The 15,876-nt window shown below is 36.5% G+C and overlaps 1 protein-coding gene across 3 annotated transcripts in view; it reads left to right on the forward strand.

The window, feature by feature from the left end:
* TBCK (TBC1 domain containing kinase) overlaps positions 1-15,876 on the forward strand; it is a 100,641-nt gene that overhangs the window by 39,375 nt on the left and 45,390 nt on the right. For all 3 annotated transcript variants that reach the window (XM_039381503.1, XM_039381505.1, XM_039381504.1), the window contains 9 exons: positions 325-374; positions 748-877; positions 1,694-1,792; positions 3,065-3,127; positions 4,016-4,142; positions 4,706-4,756; positions 5,469-5,552; positions 9,374-9,459; positions 15,617-15,653. In XM_039381503.1, coding sequence (XP_039237437.1) covers positions 325-374; positions 748-877; positions 1,694-1,792; positions 3,065-3,127; positions 4,016-4,142; positions 4,706-4,756; positions 5,469-5,552; positions 9,374-9,459; positions 15,617-15,653 — 727 coding nt within the window. The remainder of the gene's footprint in view (positions 1-324; positions 375-747; positions 878-1,693; positions 1,793-3,064; positions 3,128-4,015; positions 4,143-4,705; positions 4,757-5,468; positions 5,553-9,373; positions 9,460-15,616; positions 15,654-15,876) is intronic.

Here is a 15,876-nt window from a genome sequence, read left to right on the forward strand (position 1 = left end):
AAAGAACTATGTAATACTATTAATCTCTTAATCCATGATCATTAGAAGCCATTTTATGTGTGGAAATAGGTTTATAGATGAGTTATCTTCAGGCAGGAGAAATTCCATCAACTTAAAAGACCTCTGTTAGTGAAAGTTTTTAGTGTTAAAGGCTGTCTGTATGCCTCTTTGCTGACAAAGTACTGAGCTAATGCTTACATCTCAAGGCAAACTACTAAATTTGGCAAATGAATTACTAATAAATAGTTTTTGTATTCCACTAAGATTTCCACTTGAATTCTGAGCAGCATTCTAATAATGAATTATTTTTCTTCTTCACTTCAGAGGCTGAAAGATGTTGGTGGAGAAGCATTTTATCCACTGCTTGAAGACGAGTAAGTGCGTCTGTAAATTTGTACATCTATAAGGAACTGAATTTTGAGTTATTAGTTTTATTTGAGTGTTGCACTGCACAGCTAGACATAACTGTCTCCCAAAAACAAAACTAGCATGTCTTGTTTGGCTCTAAAAGTTGAGGGCTGGTAAACACTCTGCACTTAGGGCCCTGATACCAAACTGAGGACCTTAACCTGTTTCTCTGTTCTGGAGAGAACAACTCAGCATAAACTCAACTGTTTATGCTGAATATTCAATATTATCCATTTATGCTTGTTTCTGACTCAGAAATGCATTATAGGATATTAAATTTTTTTCAGTGGTTTGTATTTCATGCTCTTCACTACTACTATCCTAGCTCTTTCTTTCCAGCCAGTCAACTTTACCTCATTCAAACAGTAGCAATGAGCTCTCTGCAGCTGCCAGTCTTCCTCTGATCATCCGAGAGAGGGACACAGAGTACCAGCTAAATAGAATTGTCCTGTTTGACAGGCTGTTGAAGGTATGGAATCTTTCTGATGCTGGATAATTGGATTTGGCCTGTTAATTGGAAGATTTTTAAAGGACTAAGTAATTGAAAAAGGAAGCAGTGATACAAGAGACCACACTGGGAAAGGGGAAGAAAACCCTACAAAAGTATAAGAAGACTGAAGATAAAAATATAAGAAATAGTTCTTTTTCAGTAGTGATGAATATAAAAGTAAATTTTAAAGTATGCACATGAAAACAGAGCTGCTGCTAATACTGGTTACTTACTGATGAAAATAATTTTACATCCTTTTATTTCATAACAGACTAAGTTATTATAGATATAAATATGCCTGTTAACACTTCTGCATTTCCAAGCAGTAAGGTACTTGAAAACATGCCATAGCAGTGCCATGTCACAAATATGAGGTTTATATTGGAGGAAGAAATAGCAGTTCCTAATTTACATTAGAAGAGATGGATTCTTGTTTAAGAATGAGAGAGCTGATGCACATTATCAAATATAACCTAGAAATGTTTAATAAAACCAAGATGGGTGTATAGCATGAAAATAAAAAACTTTTAATAAAAATTTGGATTAGTAGATATATCCAGTATATACCAAAGCATGTTAATGCGTTTATCAGAAAGAGTGGATATTTTAACATCAAGCAGAAGTCCTTCATCCAGGCCTTCCAGTTAGGAATTAAATTTACTTTTTGTAAAACTTGTATTCTCTGTTCAGGCTGACTGTATTTGTCCTTATGGGGAAAGACTGTCCCAGGATTGGAATTGGAATTTTTTCATTTACATGGTAACATTTTTTGCAGTTAATCTCTTCTCTTTGTAGGCCTACCCATATAAGAAAAACCAAATTTGGAAAGAAGCTAGGGTTGACATCCCTCCTCTTCTGAGAGGCATAACCTGGGCTGCCCTGTTGGGTGTTGAGGTAAGGGTAATGGGAGGGCATTTGCAGAAGTTCAAATACTAACTGAGAGTGCAGTGGGATAGGAATGGGGTTGACAGAGAAGTTGGAACTTACAGATTTGGCAGGTAGAGTTACTGGAATTTTAAACAAAATGAGTCATGAAATTGTGTGAATAAAGAAAATGTTCAGACCAACTTGCTTCTTGCTTCTGATGTTATTTGATAGATAGAGAACGTATGTAAACTTGACTGCCTTTAATTTTGATTATGAGATGGAAAAATAATACCCTTACAACCAAATTCTGTTAGATTGTTTAAATACTTTTGGTAGTTAACAGGAGGGTTTGGTTTTATTTTTAATATTTTTGACAAATGCAGTTAGAATCCTTCTGCTCCAGTCAGTGATAGTTGGACAAAACAGGATGAAACATATCAAATGTATTTTTCTCATCTACCAATCAATGAATTTCTGAGAAAGACTGGAGAATAAATAAATCAAATGTAACCCTTTCAGACAAAGGACTAATAAGGAATATCCTAGAAGTGAGGGCTCCTTACAGAGTTCCTCAACTACGTAGCTTTTACATCTACCTTGCTTGCAGTCTGCAGCATGTAGCAAGAAGATTCTTGCAGATAATCCCAGGTTATTCAGAATGTTTAGCTCAGGTTATGACCTTCTGAGTGCTATATAATTTAAACAAAAAAAAGCAAAACTGCTGGTCAGGGTTGTAACCTGAGTCTTGGGAGATGAGTCAGTTCTCATGCTTCAGCATCTTGCCATCTGTACAATATGGGTAGTGTCCCATAACATTAAAATGGACTTGTTAACATGCCTGTCTTGGGATTTAAGCGAGGACAAGCTACTAGAGTAGTGTATACTGTCAGTATCAATTAACAAGCAGCTGGATTCAGCACCTTTCCAGAGATGATGCTGAAAGTCACTTGCCAGTGGCTGAGGTAAGCACTGAGTTTAAATTGAGTGCATCTCTTAACTTGAAAATGGTAAACTGTATCAAGTACATAGCTTTCTGCATAAACAACTGATAATCACTGAAGGTTGTACTGGTGAGGTCACAGAAAAATCCATATGTCATGAATTAGAACGGAATGAAGATGGTTTTCTTAAAGTTTAGTGTCAGACTTTTTTTGTACTTCAGGAAAGTTTTTCAGGAAAAAAGAGTTGCTAACTAAAGTACATAAAAACAGTCAACTTCTGCATATCAGCATGTACATTGTCATAAACCTTTTGTTAGTAAGTGATTTCTAAATTCAAATATTCTTCTTCCACACTTAGGGTGCCATACAAGCAAAATATGATGCCATTGATAAAGACACACCGATTCCTACAGACAGACAAGTAAGACTTCTGGCGTTACCAAATATTGTCACTCGAAGATCATTTCTACCCTTCGGAGCCATTTACCTATTACAGAAAATGTGGTTGATAATACTAAAAGGGTTCCCCTTGCCCTCTAACCTTATTCGTGCTGTAGCAAGAATCTTGCAAAACAGACACGGACAAGTACTTTAACTTAGCTTATGTTAGAACATGTGGAAAGTGAAATCCTCTTTCACTTCATAATCACTGTTTCTGTAGCAGCAGCCAAGTGTAGTGAACAATAGTAATGATATATTGTTAAAATTCCTGGTTTTATTGAATGCTTGTTGTGCCTGTTGGACCTTGTACAAGTGTACAGGTAGTGTACTGAGTAGCCTGAGATCCTGTAAGGTGAGTTGTGCTTCACAGAAATGGGGTTTTAAGCAATTTGGTTCTCCAAGAAGAGAATGTTCTTAAGTATTCCCTTACCAGACAGAAAAAAAAACCATCAGGAGCAACAGCTGTTTCTTTCAGCTGGGTGAAGGACTATTTTCCATCACATTGGTTACAACATTGAGAACTCTCATTTGATTACCTTTTAGAGCAAAGTGATATTACCACCTGAAATGAGTCCAGAAGTAAAAAACTGTAATTGTTATCTGCTTTCTGCTTTTTTCAAGGGTTAGCACTCTTTTAAAAATATGAATGCAGCAAAAGAAAAAAAATCTCTGTTTTTAAACTTCGACAGGGCTGTTAGGTCCCCTGTCAGTTTTGGTTTTGAGAGTGATAGAGGAAGCAGACTGTGTTTATGATGGTGGTCTGACCTACATTCTTTGGCTGACTTCCACCTCTAGTATTGGAAGATTGCTGTAGTACTACCCCACTTATCCCAATTTCTCTTTATATTATATGTTGGCTGTGGTGCAGATTGAAGTTGATATTCCTCGTTGCCATCAGTATGATGAATTGCTGTCATCACCAGAAGGTCATGCAAAGTTTAGACGTGTATTGAAGGCCTGGGTTGTTTCCCATCCTGATTTGGTGTACTGGCAAGGTGAGTTTGACTAGTTAGCAAGGTCAGAGAATTATATGGAAAGCTCTGACTGACTTAAAAATACCTCCCCTCTTCTGCCCCACAGTACAAGCTCTTTTGAGTGCTTTTCTTTCTGTTTCCTTTGAAGAATGAATCTATGGGTTATTGTAAATTTAATTCCTAATAATCTGTGTTTAATTTGTAGTGAGAAATTACCTCACTCTTTGTTATATATTTACTTTTCTTAAGTTTCAGTCACTTTGTTTAAAAACTAAGAGTCTGTTGCTTACTGTTCAGTTCCAAGGTAAAGTTGCAAAAGTTACTGAGTGAGTTCTTGGGATGATAATTGGCCTTTCTTGGAAGCTTTGGCAGAATATCTGTTCAGCGTTGTAGTTTAACAATTTGATATCCTCTCTGTTTTCATGCATTGATTTCACAGTTGTTCTCAGCATTACATGTGAAGCCCTGGTAGAACTATAACCAGTATCGAGTATGCAAATTTTCATGATAAACTAATGATTTTATCTTGTGCATAAAAATAAATGAGCTCTTTGTGCTGTTTCTTCATGGCTCTTCTCTCTTAGGTCTTGACTCTCTTTGTGCACCATTTCTGTACTTGAATTTTAACAATGAAGGTGAGTACCTTTTTCGGTTGGGAGTGAAGGGGAAGCACAGTCTGTCATCTGTATCTGGTTGCAGACAGATGTGCACACTTGCTTATAGATGGAAAGTTTCTGTACCTAAAAAAGGAATTTTAATGCTCTAGTTGCCACAAGTCAAAAGAAATGGTTGGGTTTTGAAAACTCCATGTGGTGTACTGCTCTTCAAGCAGGGGTTCAACTCCTGTGTTTATTGCAAGTACAATAATGATATATAATCAAAAGCACAAGTAACCTTGTATGTAAAAGTAAGAAATGCTGCTCTAGTACATGTCTATTTCAGTGAAGCTGTAGTTCAGCCTTCTTTAAGGTGAATGCATTATTAACCTAAGTGTTAACCTGTCAGACTAGCTTTATTCAGAAAAGCTGATGATAGTTTTAAATGCTTTAAAGGTTATCAGATCAGCTTTGTATATGTGGCCTTCATCTTCTTAAAATGTGATTTGTTCAGAACAGGTCTAGTCCAGTCTTTTATTCTCTTGTACCTGGCTTTCTTTGTATAAGGTCTGTGTATGGGAAAACTAGTTTCTTAGGACAATGACTCCTGTTATGCCTATTGTGCATACAATCATTTTTGTGTTTAGATTGATTTAAGTATTTATGCTTATTATCTGCTTAATAATGAACTTTTTTAGGTGTAGTTTTGTTTCTACCTCTGTCATTGCATCCATTTTTTTAATTCTTTCAGCTCTGGCATATGCTTGCATGTCTGCTTTTATACCGAAGTATTTGTATAACTTCTTTCTGAAGGATAATTCTCATGTTATTCAAGGTAAGTCAGTCCCTTTATTTTTTTGTAGTTCTAAGAGAAGTAGAATAATTTCTGGGTATATAAATACACTTTTTCAAGGGGTTTCAAATTTTGAATGCAATTACAATGACATAGCTGTGCAAGAAAATTAGGAACAAAATAAGTGGGTAAAGATTCAGGCAGGAGAGAAAACCCAAAAGTGCACACACACACACACACACACACACACACACACACACAATATGTTCTATGTAAAATCCTAGGTAAGAGTAAGTCCATCCTTGCAGTACAAACAAGAGGTTCCTCAGAAAATGGAAGTTATGGTATTCAAGGAAGTAGGGATTTGAGGAGAATTTCTTACTGCATGAAAGATAATGTCATTCAATACAGGACAGGAGTTGGAGAACCCTGAGGAATAATGTTCCACAGTTCAGTCTTCAACAACTTTGTAGGTAACTCAGAGAAATTAAAACAATAGCTAGGAATGTCTGTTCTACCTGAAAATTAATTTTCAATTTCATGAAAACTTAAAAAAGGAATTGTCTAGAACTAGAAAACCACTTTGGCACACCGTGTTGGGAAGATAATTTATCTTTCAGGCAGCTTTTAAAAACCAGAAGAAGCTGTTTGAAAAGCCATCAGTAGTTGAGAAAAAAACAGGTGGTAATGAATGTTATTAATTGCAAGCAGTTATGAGTGTTTATTGAATACTGAGTTTCAGCATGGCTTGCTGCCTTTATATTTCTTTTAAAGAAATCGTTTTGTATATTTCTTGTGAAACTCAACTTCAATCAGTGTCTGTCATTTTTTTGTATTCAAAAAAGGAAATTAAGGACTGATCAACAAAACTAATTAGACATAAAAGCATTTACATATTAGATGATCAGGAGAGAGCTAATGTAAGGAGAGATTGCAGCGGTTAGGAGGGTTTATGTATGAAAGACAATGGGTAAGAGGTATTACGAACTGAATAAAATAATAGGAAAAATTTCTGGAGAACTTGTTTGCATCCTTTTGTCTGTAAAGAAAGATTGCTTGCAGTAAAGGTCTAAAGATGAAAGGAACAAGTATGCTCCTCTGGAGACAAGTGCTTTAGACTTCAAGATTAATAGCTTGGTAAAGACTTTTCTCAAGGGGGTATACTCTTCCATAAAATAATACTTTTGCTCTCCAGGGTTTCCTGATATTATTCCTAAGGAGCTTTACAAAAATATGTATCAGCTGAAGTTAGAAATCTAGGTCAGTAGGATTATGTGAACCAAAGCAGTGTAGGCGTTCCTGAGTTCTTGTTCAACATCTGGTATCATCAAGGACTCGGGGAGACCAGACCCTTTAGAATTTTTTCAGTATTCTAATTAATCTTTTCTAGGGTTGTATGTCAAAAACCAACATTTAAATACAGGTTTAAAGAAAAATTCTGTGTCATTTCCCTGCTTTATTGAGTAGGAAGAAAGTGTTAAGAATGTGTTATTTAACTGTCCACTGCAATTTTACCTTCTTTGTGTCTTCTGCATAGGGGTGGATGGAAGGAATCTTTCAAACTGCAAAGTTCAAAAAACTCATCTCTGAACTTGTCACATACAGCAAAGACAGCTGTTTTTTCTAAGCTTATCAGGGGTATTTCCTTACATGAAATAGGAAGCAAGAGCAGTTAAAGAGATTTTGGTATGCAATCAATTATGTAAAACAGAAATTCATATTCCAACCAACTGCAATTGACTGTTTTTGTGAAGATGTCTGTATTTTTCATTAGTCCCATAATTACCCATGTAATCCTACACAGTAACTATACTTCATGACACTGGCTGTTCAAATAAAGATGGAATCTATCAACCTGTGGTATATCCATAGAGAACCATAACGGGCACAAATCTTTATATTAAGAACAAATGTATTTCAGGGAAGCTAATTGGGAAATTGTCTTCACCAGCGTGGGGCTGAATGTGGAGGATTATTGGTTTGTTATACCTGACTTGAGACTGCTGGCTGTTTCAAGAAATAAAACTGATGCAAGATGCACTTTTTTTAAATGATTATCATGTAGTGTGGTATGAATTTAAGGCATGGGCTCAGTTATCTCCCTAACTTGTATGCATGTGAATAAGAATAACTTTGGCTGGAAACTGAGAAAGCATGAGACATAGGATCAGCTCCAAAGCAGTCTGGCTGTGGTGACACAAGCTCCTCATGCGTTTGTTTACCTACTTACCTTCCCAGCTGAGTGCTGAGAGCTGAGGCAGCTGTGGCACAGCAGAGGTGCAGTATCAGAGCAGAGAGGCTGGCACTCCTAAGATTCCAGAAATCTCCTGAGAAGTTTAGTGTGCTGTGGCTTTGTCATTGCAGCTTGAAGCAAAAAAAGTTGTGAAATTCTGGAGTAGGGTCAAGAGATCTTAATTTCTTATTGCAACTTACCTTGGAGAATTAGGCATCCTTTTAAGTATAATTTGCAGTGATTGCAGGGATTGTGGCTTGTTTCCCTAGTATTCTTACAGTGAGAGCATTGTTTTTCCTGGGGCAGCATAGTCCTCCTGGGGCAGAATGAGCTTTTAAAATTTCTAGTCCAAAGAGACTTTTACTGAGTGATCATCCTTAACTTGCTGGCTTAACCTGAGAGGAGTTAACTTGAGTGCAGATAATCAAGATTTAAGTAATACAGAAGTCTATAAACAACTGAATGTTTAAACTTGCTTCTATTCTTAAAGGAGTCTGTGTGTGGAATTGTCCCAGCAGAGCCACTTCTGTGCTTCTTAGCAGTGGAACTGGAGTTCAGTTTTGCCACTTCAGGGATGAAGACAAACAGCAATAAAGAATTATTTTCTCTCTCCAAGTGAGACAGCAGTAGGCATCTAGTCTTGCAGTAGACTTTGAAGGAAGCAATGGCAACTCTGGATAGCTAATTTGTGGAGCTGTGTGGACTTGGCTTATGGAGGTTTATATTTGGGGACAGTAGTCTGTGGAGCCTTGAGATGTCAGCATGTTCTGGAAGCAGGTTTCACATTCTCTGTCTTCCTCCTCTAGACTAGCTGTCTGGGCTTGGGAGCATGGAGGAAAAGGAATTGCCGTCTGTTAGAAAACAGCAATGTTATTGCCTCTTCATCTTCCTTCTAACAAAGCATATGACAGTGTGGGCAAAAGTGGGAGGGGGTAGAACAGAAAGAGAAATCTGTCAGTGTCTGTGTTCTGCTGTCTGCTTCTCTTCCAATTAAAAACAAATGTTATTTAGATAGCTTAATGAAACCATACCCATCAATCAAATGTGCCAGGCTGAAGATGCAATAAATTTTCTCTCTTACAGTAAGTATTTCTCCTTCTTGCTTCTAAAAAAAAAGGCAAACAAATTAAGGTATTACTGGTCATGAAAATGGTAACCTTATAGCCCCGTTACCTTAAAACCTCAACTTTCAGATTGCAGAATTTAACTTTGTAGAAAAGAAACCACACAGAATATTGTTTAAATAATATGAACTTTTCATATCACTAAAACAGTTGAAGTCTTAAAAATCCTTGGAACAGTCTTGTTTTAATTTGCTTCCACTGGTATTTTGTGGCTCATACTTATACTGAAAAATCTTTAACTTTACATGTCAAACATGCATCACAACCTAAGAATGAACCAAGTAAATCATTGTTAAAAGTCCAAGTTGAGAAGTACTAAGGAAGAGAAATGAAACGTTTCTTCCTCTGTATTGACTATAATGAAGACAAGGAAGACAGTGGTGTTATTGACTTGTTGTTTTATTGTAGGTTTGAAATCAGTTGTTTTCCTTTCCTACAGCTCTACTGTGAGCTAGCAGCATATGATGGTTTGTGATTTGACAACTATCTTGCATTTGTCATTTCAGAATACCTGACGGTGTTTTCCCAGATGATTGCATTCCATGATCCAGAGCTGAGTAACCACCTTAATGAAATTGGTTTTATTCCAGATGTAAGTGCTAAGGGTCCTTATAAGTATTATTCAGAGGAATTAAAAAATGGGAAATGAGGGCAACTGGGATGAAATGCCTTTGCACATTGTTTCAGTAGCACTTCAACAAAAGTGAAACTTCCACATTAATGGACCTTTCTGAATAGGCTGATAAAATGATAAAGTTTGACTCTTATTTTACATGTTTCAGTCCTTCCTGTTCTGTTGGGATGATAAATACAAAGAAAAATACTATTAACCAGTTACTATAACTTACAAATTCATCTTAAAAGGTGTGTATATTTATTTTTGAAATGTAGATTAATATACAAAAATTAATGTGTCCCTAAATTACTAGCAGCAAAATTACTGCAAACTAATTAAGTGCTGTTGATTAACACAATAGACATATCATTTTACAAGTAATTGAAAAAATATGTGCAAGTGTGGTTAATCTTGTAGATATGTCAGACCTTGGAAAATGCTTAGCAGTCGTTTGCTGGAGTCTATCAGAAACATGGGACAAGTGTATAACTTAGACACAAGTTTTATGCTTTCCTTGGAAAGAAGTCTGTAAGATGGAGGAAAATGAAAATTGAGAACACAGACAAAACGTAGAAGAGAGGGTAGACTATGCTGGAAAAAGTAAAACAGGACCTTCTTTAGAGGCTCACTTCTAGCTATGAGTGTAAATAGTAAAGCTTTCCTCCTCCTTTTTAGAGAGGTGCATGTAGTCCAAAAAGCCAAGATAAAAGTAAAAATGTTTGTCTGCCTACTATAGCATTATTGAAGTTTATGACTGATGTTTCTGAAATGTACATTTAGACAAGGCCATAGAGATAACGTTGTTATTTGTTGTGGTCTATATCATTCTATATTTGGCATTTAGAAATTTTGTAATTACAAGTTAGTCATAAGAACATGATGACAGAGGAGGGAAGAGGGAAACTGAAGTCAGGAGATGTTCATGTAGAAAAAAATTTCTTAAATAAGAAATTTATATGCATTGTTTCTATATGCAATATAAAGATTACTTTATCGGAAAAGTCTTATGCTTATTAGGAAATATTTTAAGTTGGACTACCAAGGCCAAGCCTCTGAAAGTCCTTTGTTGTGCACAGTTCCTGAATGAATTTATGGGTCTTTGGGACTGGCAGATATTCATTATCGCTGTTAACAAAGATTGTAATGGAAAAGCAAGTATATATTTTCATTTGTGGAGGTGTTTTAATGTAATAATGTTGTTTGATTGATACAAACGTAAAAGATATTGCAGTGTTAAAATGAGCAGAAGAGAAAGCCAGTGTATTGCATTATAAAGTGAGAAGTTTGACAAGGCCGTGTATTGCAGATGACCCATGTCTGAAGAGGGCAGGTGGGAGGAAGATGAAAAGAAGGTAATGAGAAGTGAGAACATTGATCTGTAGAAAGCCTAGATATTTGAGTAGACGAAGGGCAGCAACATTTAAGTTCCTGAGGGAGAATCAATTTTGCAGCATCACTGTGTAAATGTACTCGATGCTTATTTGTTAAAGGCCACAGATGACCAAAGCAATTCCTCTGTGTATTTTGTCCAGGAAACTAGTTCCCACTGAAGTGGTAAAGATGTAATTTTCTTGACCACCTTACGGATCCTCATTTAGACTACTAATCTTTATGTGAGAGCTCAAGTTATATTTCAGTGCTCTTCACTGAAAACTTCCAAAGTATGAGTCAGATGGAATAGTTTAAAATCACATTTTGTCATATTTTAGTTTGTGTTTTGTTAATCATTGGACAGCATATAGTCACACATGAGCCTTGTCTCTAAGAATTACAGTCTAGAAATTGTTAGGTAATGTAGTAAATAATTGCAAAACAGAGGTATATTTTTGGAAAAAACCTCTTGCATTGACAAATGCTTGTTCTAAAATTAACACTAACCTCTGAAGAGAAGTTGTCCTTCTAAATTGTCTGTCTCATTTTTGGGGTTTTTTGAACAGCTAAAAGTTGTTCTGACTTTCAGATGAGTGAGCTAGTGATTTTTTTTTGTACCCGTAACAAGGCGGCACAGGATCCATCAAGGTGAAGTATGTGCGCTGTAGTAATGAGATCTGAACTAGAGTTTTGTGCTTGAGTACTAATCCTATCAAAGTAAATCCTGATTAATCTTTCATCATTGAAACGCAGGCTCCGCTGCAGGGAAGATTGCGTTTCCTGGCACCCTTCTCATTTGCTTCAGGTCACGTAGCTCTCGGAATATTGAATACTGCTGAAGCTTGAATTGTTCTGAATATTATTAGCTGATGTGGTGCCTGGATTAGGTACATTGCTGTGGCTGTGTGATTTACATGTAAATACAGGGGTGATATATATAGTGAACCTTACACTTCTTCTTTGCTTACTCTCCCAAAGTTTATAATCTTCCCCACCCTATATAATGCTTTATAATATTTTCCTTAATTTGTTGAATAATTCTGACCCTAAACAGCAGACCATTTTGAACTGAAGAAAAAAAAGGAAGTGTACTATGTTACTAAAAGTGTAACTATAGCCATAAATTATTCTAAAGCACTTTCAGCTGCAAATTTTGGAAGCTAGAAACAGTTGTCATATAGTCCTTAACAGATGTCAAAGTCTGGCTGCAGTTACTTTTATCATTGTGCTGGAGCTGCTAGCACAGGTGGATAGATACCTTTGCTTGATTTGGGTGATATGCAGGAGCTGTCAGTAATAGAGGCCTCATCTAAATGAAAATAAAAATCCTGCCCTTGAAGTACTTTATCTCTGTTCTGCTGCACAATTACTTGGTAATGAATCTGAAGGAGAAGTTTCTTGCTGGTACTTTTTATCTTGTGAAGAAAGCAATAATTCCTTGAATTTTGTTTGTGTAGGTGCATATGGATGGGTAGAATTTAATGTTAAAAATTTGACTAGACTTGTATTATCTTTTGCACCTTTCTGTAGCCTGTAAATATATGATTAATTTTCTAGGCACCATATAGGATTGAACCTAAGTATGTGTATGTGTGTATTTAAAAGATGGAACGTGAAGGTGAAAGATCCTGAGTTTATAGAATAAGCTATTTCATTTGGAAGGGGCCTACAACAGTCATCTAGTCCAACTGCCTGACCACTTCAGGGCTGACTTAAAGCGTGCTGTTAAGGGCATTGTCCAAATGCCTCCTAAACACTGACAGCCTTGGGGCATCAAGCACCTTCCAGGAAGCTTTTTCTGGTGTTTGATCACCCTCTCAATCTTCTGTAGGTACAAGTGTGTAAAGCTCTCATCTTCTGGAGGATCAGTCAAATAATGAAACAATCCCGACAGTTATAACAGACAATAAAAAAATCCTTGTGGAAAAGGCTTTCATTAAGATTTGAGCCAATATCTCCGAGAGTTTTGAATGTTTAATGGAAGATGCACTTTTCTCAAAATATGGCCACCTAGCTATGGACAGGTAAACATCTTCACCCTGCTGAAAAGCAACACAAACTGCATCTCCAAGCTCAGGTACTGAGCAGAATTTGTCATAGCAGAGCACCATTGGAAAGGAGGCTTTAGATAGGGATGATGGAAAGATGGAGAATGAAACCTAGTCTGAGGTCAACAGATTTCAATTGTAACAAAAAAAAAAAAAAAAACCTGTGGATTTATTGTTTGAATGGGAATTGATTTTAAGGGGTTGCTGTGTGCTTCATATATAAGAAATGTCCAAATCCTTACTTCAAAGCACAAAAGATCTTGTATTTTACTAGCAAAGCAAAATGATAATTATGGAACTGCTCATCTAAAAGTAACTCTAAAGAAAACGAAGCATTGAGTTTACAGTCTCTTAATGTGACTTATTCTCAGGCCGTCCCAGTGGTTCAGATGCTACTTTGATTATACATTAGGTATACTTCCCGGCTACGGAGAGTTAAGTGTCGTTAGAAACCACAACCCCGCAATGTTTCAAGGTTCAGCAGTAAAGGGTTGAAAACCTCTTTTCCCGGCGCGGGTTATTCCGGGGGCAGGGCACGGCGCTGCTGCGGCGGGCGGTCGCTAGAGGGCAGCGTTTACCAAGGCTGCGGTCGGTGCGGTGCCCCGGAGCAGCCGGGGGGTGACGGCGGGGCTGGGGGGCTGCGGCTCGGTGCGGCATCCTCAGTCCGCCTGCTGCTCTTCGACTTGCCGAGTGGATAATGCCACCAGTGTTGTGGCTTTCCTGTGGTTGCTTGTTAAGAGTAATCATAACATTTTCAGGGTTACCAAGGCCTCCTTGTCTTAAAACATTTATTAAAAACAGAGGGGAAACTCCCTTCAATACAAGCTCGCCTGATAACCTCCTACTGAAGGTGTTAGAGCTACTTTTCATGTCACTGTTAATAGTTTTGGTGAGGGTGGTTTAGAGTAAAGCAGTGCTTTTTCTTATGGTTACCTTTTAATAATCTTTAAAGTTTCTCATTTTGTGTATATTCTTGTGTATTTTTTTGTAAGTGCATATACAATAGAGATGTTTGTGAAATTAGGAGAAAGTTCGGATCTGCTTTGGTAAAACATTTTAGTCAAATATATGAAAAGGAGGAAATAACTTCTTTTAAATACCAAGGAATTAATGTAGTTCAAAATGACATCCACATAATATGTACCTCCAAGCAAAGAGGAGCCTCAGGCTACTAAGCTTGTTTTCCTACTGCATTGGAAGTAAGATATTGCATACAAACAAGCAGGTAAACAGGTATTAGCTGATAACAACCACAGTAGGGGATATTTCAGGGAACAGGGCATGTTATTATTCACTAGAATGCCATCTATTTAAGGCATGACATAGATATACTTGGGGAAATAGTATGAAGATTAAAATGGTGATAGAAATTGATTCTGGTTTAGATTTTGAACCCTTAAAATCAATTGGCAGGTTGGAGGCCAAGCTTCATAAAAGTCTCCTGAATATTAAAAGTGGTGAACAGTCTGGTCATTGCAGCTTTTTTAGTTTATGAACAGTATGGTTCCAATATTATCAGATGCTGAGATGAAGCCATAAGAATGAAATTTAGAGAGAGAGATACTAAGAAGATTTTCAGCAAATGTGTGCATCATTTAGTCAGAGCCATAACACAGTTAAGAGTTTATGGAATAAGTAGTAATTTATTAACATAATATCAATTATGCTTTCTGCTCCTCATTTGTTTACTTCCAGGAGAAGCTTAATAGGAGGACTAATTTGCACTTTTTATGAGCTAAAAAGTAATATGTTAAGTTTTATGCCTAACTGTAAATCTTCAGAAGTATAAAACAGCACATGAGCTATGCAGCTGAATAAAATTTGACAATGATCATCTCACTCTTGCGTTCCTAATTTATGGGGACTTTTCTGTGCAGTTTGTTTCAAGAAAATGGATTCTGTTGCCTGCAACATGCTGAATACTTCATTGAAAAATAAGTAACTCTCAGTGTATTATAAATGCTTAGCTCTTCACACTCTATATGATGTCATGAGGATGAAAGTTTGCAGAAATTAAAGGTTCTCTGTAGCTGTTGCAGCAGCACAAGTTCTTAGACAGTCTTGTAGTGATGTAAGTGCTGAACCAGGACATCATCAGATGGCACCTGCCTTTAAAGGTCACAGTAGAACTACATAAATGCTTAACTGATACTATGTTTGAGAATAAAATTGTTAGTTCCTTCACTGAGAAGTATACATTTTAGTAAATACCAACAGAGGAGAAAAAGGCAGATGTAGTTATTTTTTACCTTGGAAATTGCAATTTGCACTTTTAGTTCTTTATATAAAGCCATTTTTTTCCATAGTCAAAAGGATATATTGAATCAAGTTGGTTTATCCTTTTTCAGGCATCCTTGGCTAATTTTTGCTTAGCTTAGTGAGAATTGTGACAGTTTAATGGAGCAGGTTTTTTAGTTATTTAAGACTTTTGGTGTTATTTTTTGCAAACGAGCCTAGTGAGGGTGGTGGTTGGTTTTGTTACTGTTTTTGATACAGTATTACAAACTAGTAATTTGAAAGACATTAGAACTGGGGATGGGGGATGGAAAAAGCTCAGGGGGGCTAAGAGTTGTATGGTAGTGGATCTACCACTGCATTTATTTTCCATTTTAAATACATTCATATGAAATAGCCAATTATTAATGTAGTTGATGGACAACATTAGTTCTCAAAGCATTTTTTTGTTTTCTTCCCTTCATCACCACCTTTTGCAGCTTTATGCAATTCCTTGGTTTCTTACAATGTTTACACGTGAGTATGCTTTTCCTTATTCTCTGATTAAATGTTCTTTTATTTCTTAAGTATGTTTTTTTCTCACTTTTTCAGCTAAAGCTTTCCGATTTGGTATAATATGTAATTTAATAGGATGCTTGTAATTTGCAAGGATGTGTTCTGGTTTGAAACTCAACACTGCCTGTCACTTACTGTCTGTCCTGGTTTGGCAATAGATAGCATTTCTTTTTTTTTTTTTAAT

The sequence above is a fragment of the Pipra filicauda genome, unplaced genomic scaffold, assembly GCF_003945595.2.
Source record: "Pipra filicauda isolate LSUMZ 115617 unplaced genomic scaffold, ASM394559v2 scaffold228_size1260155_pilon, whole genome shotgun sequence".
In the NCBI taxonomy this organism is placed as follows: Eukaryota; Metazoa; Chordata; class Aves; order Passeriformes; family Pipridae; genus Pipra; species Pipra filicauda.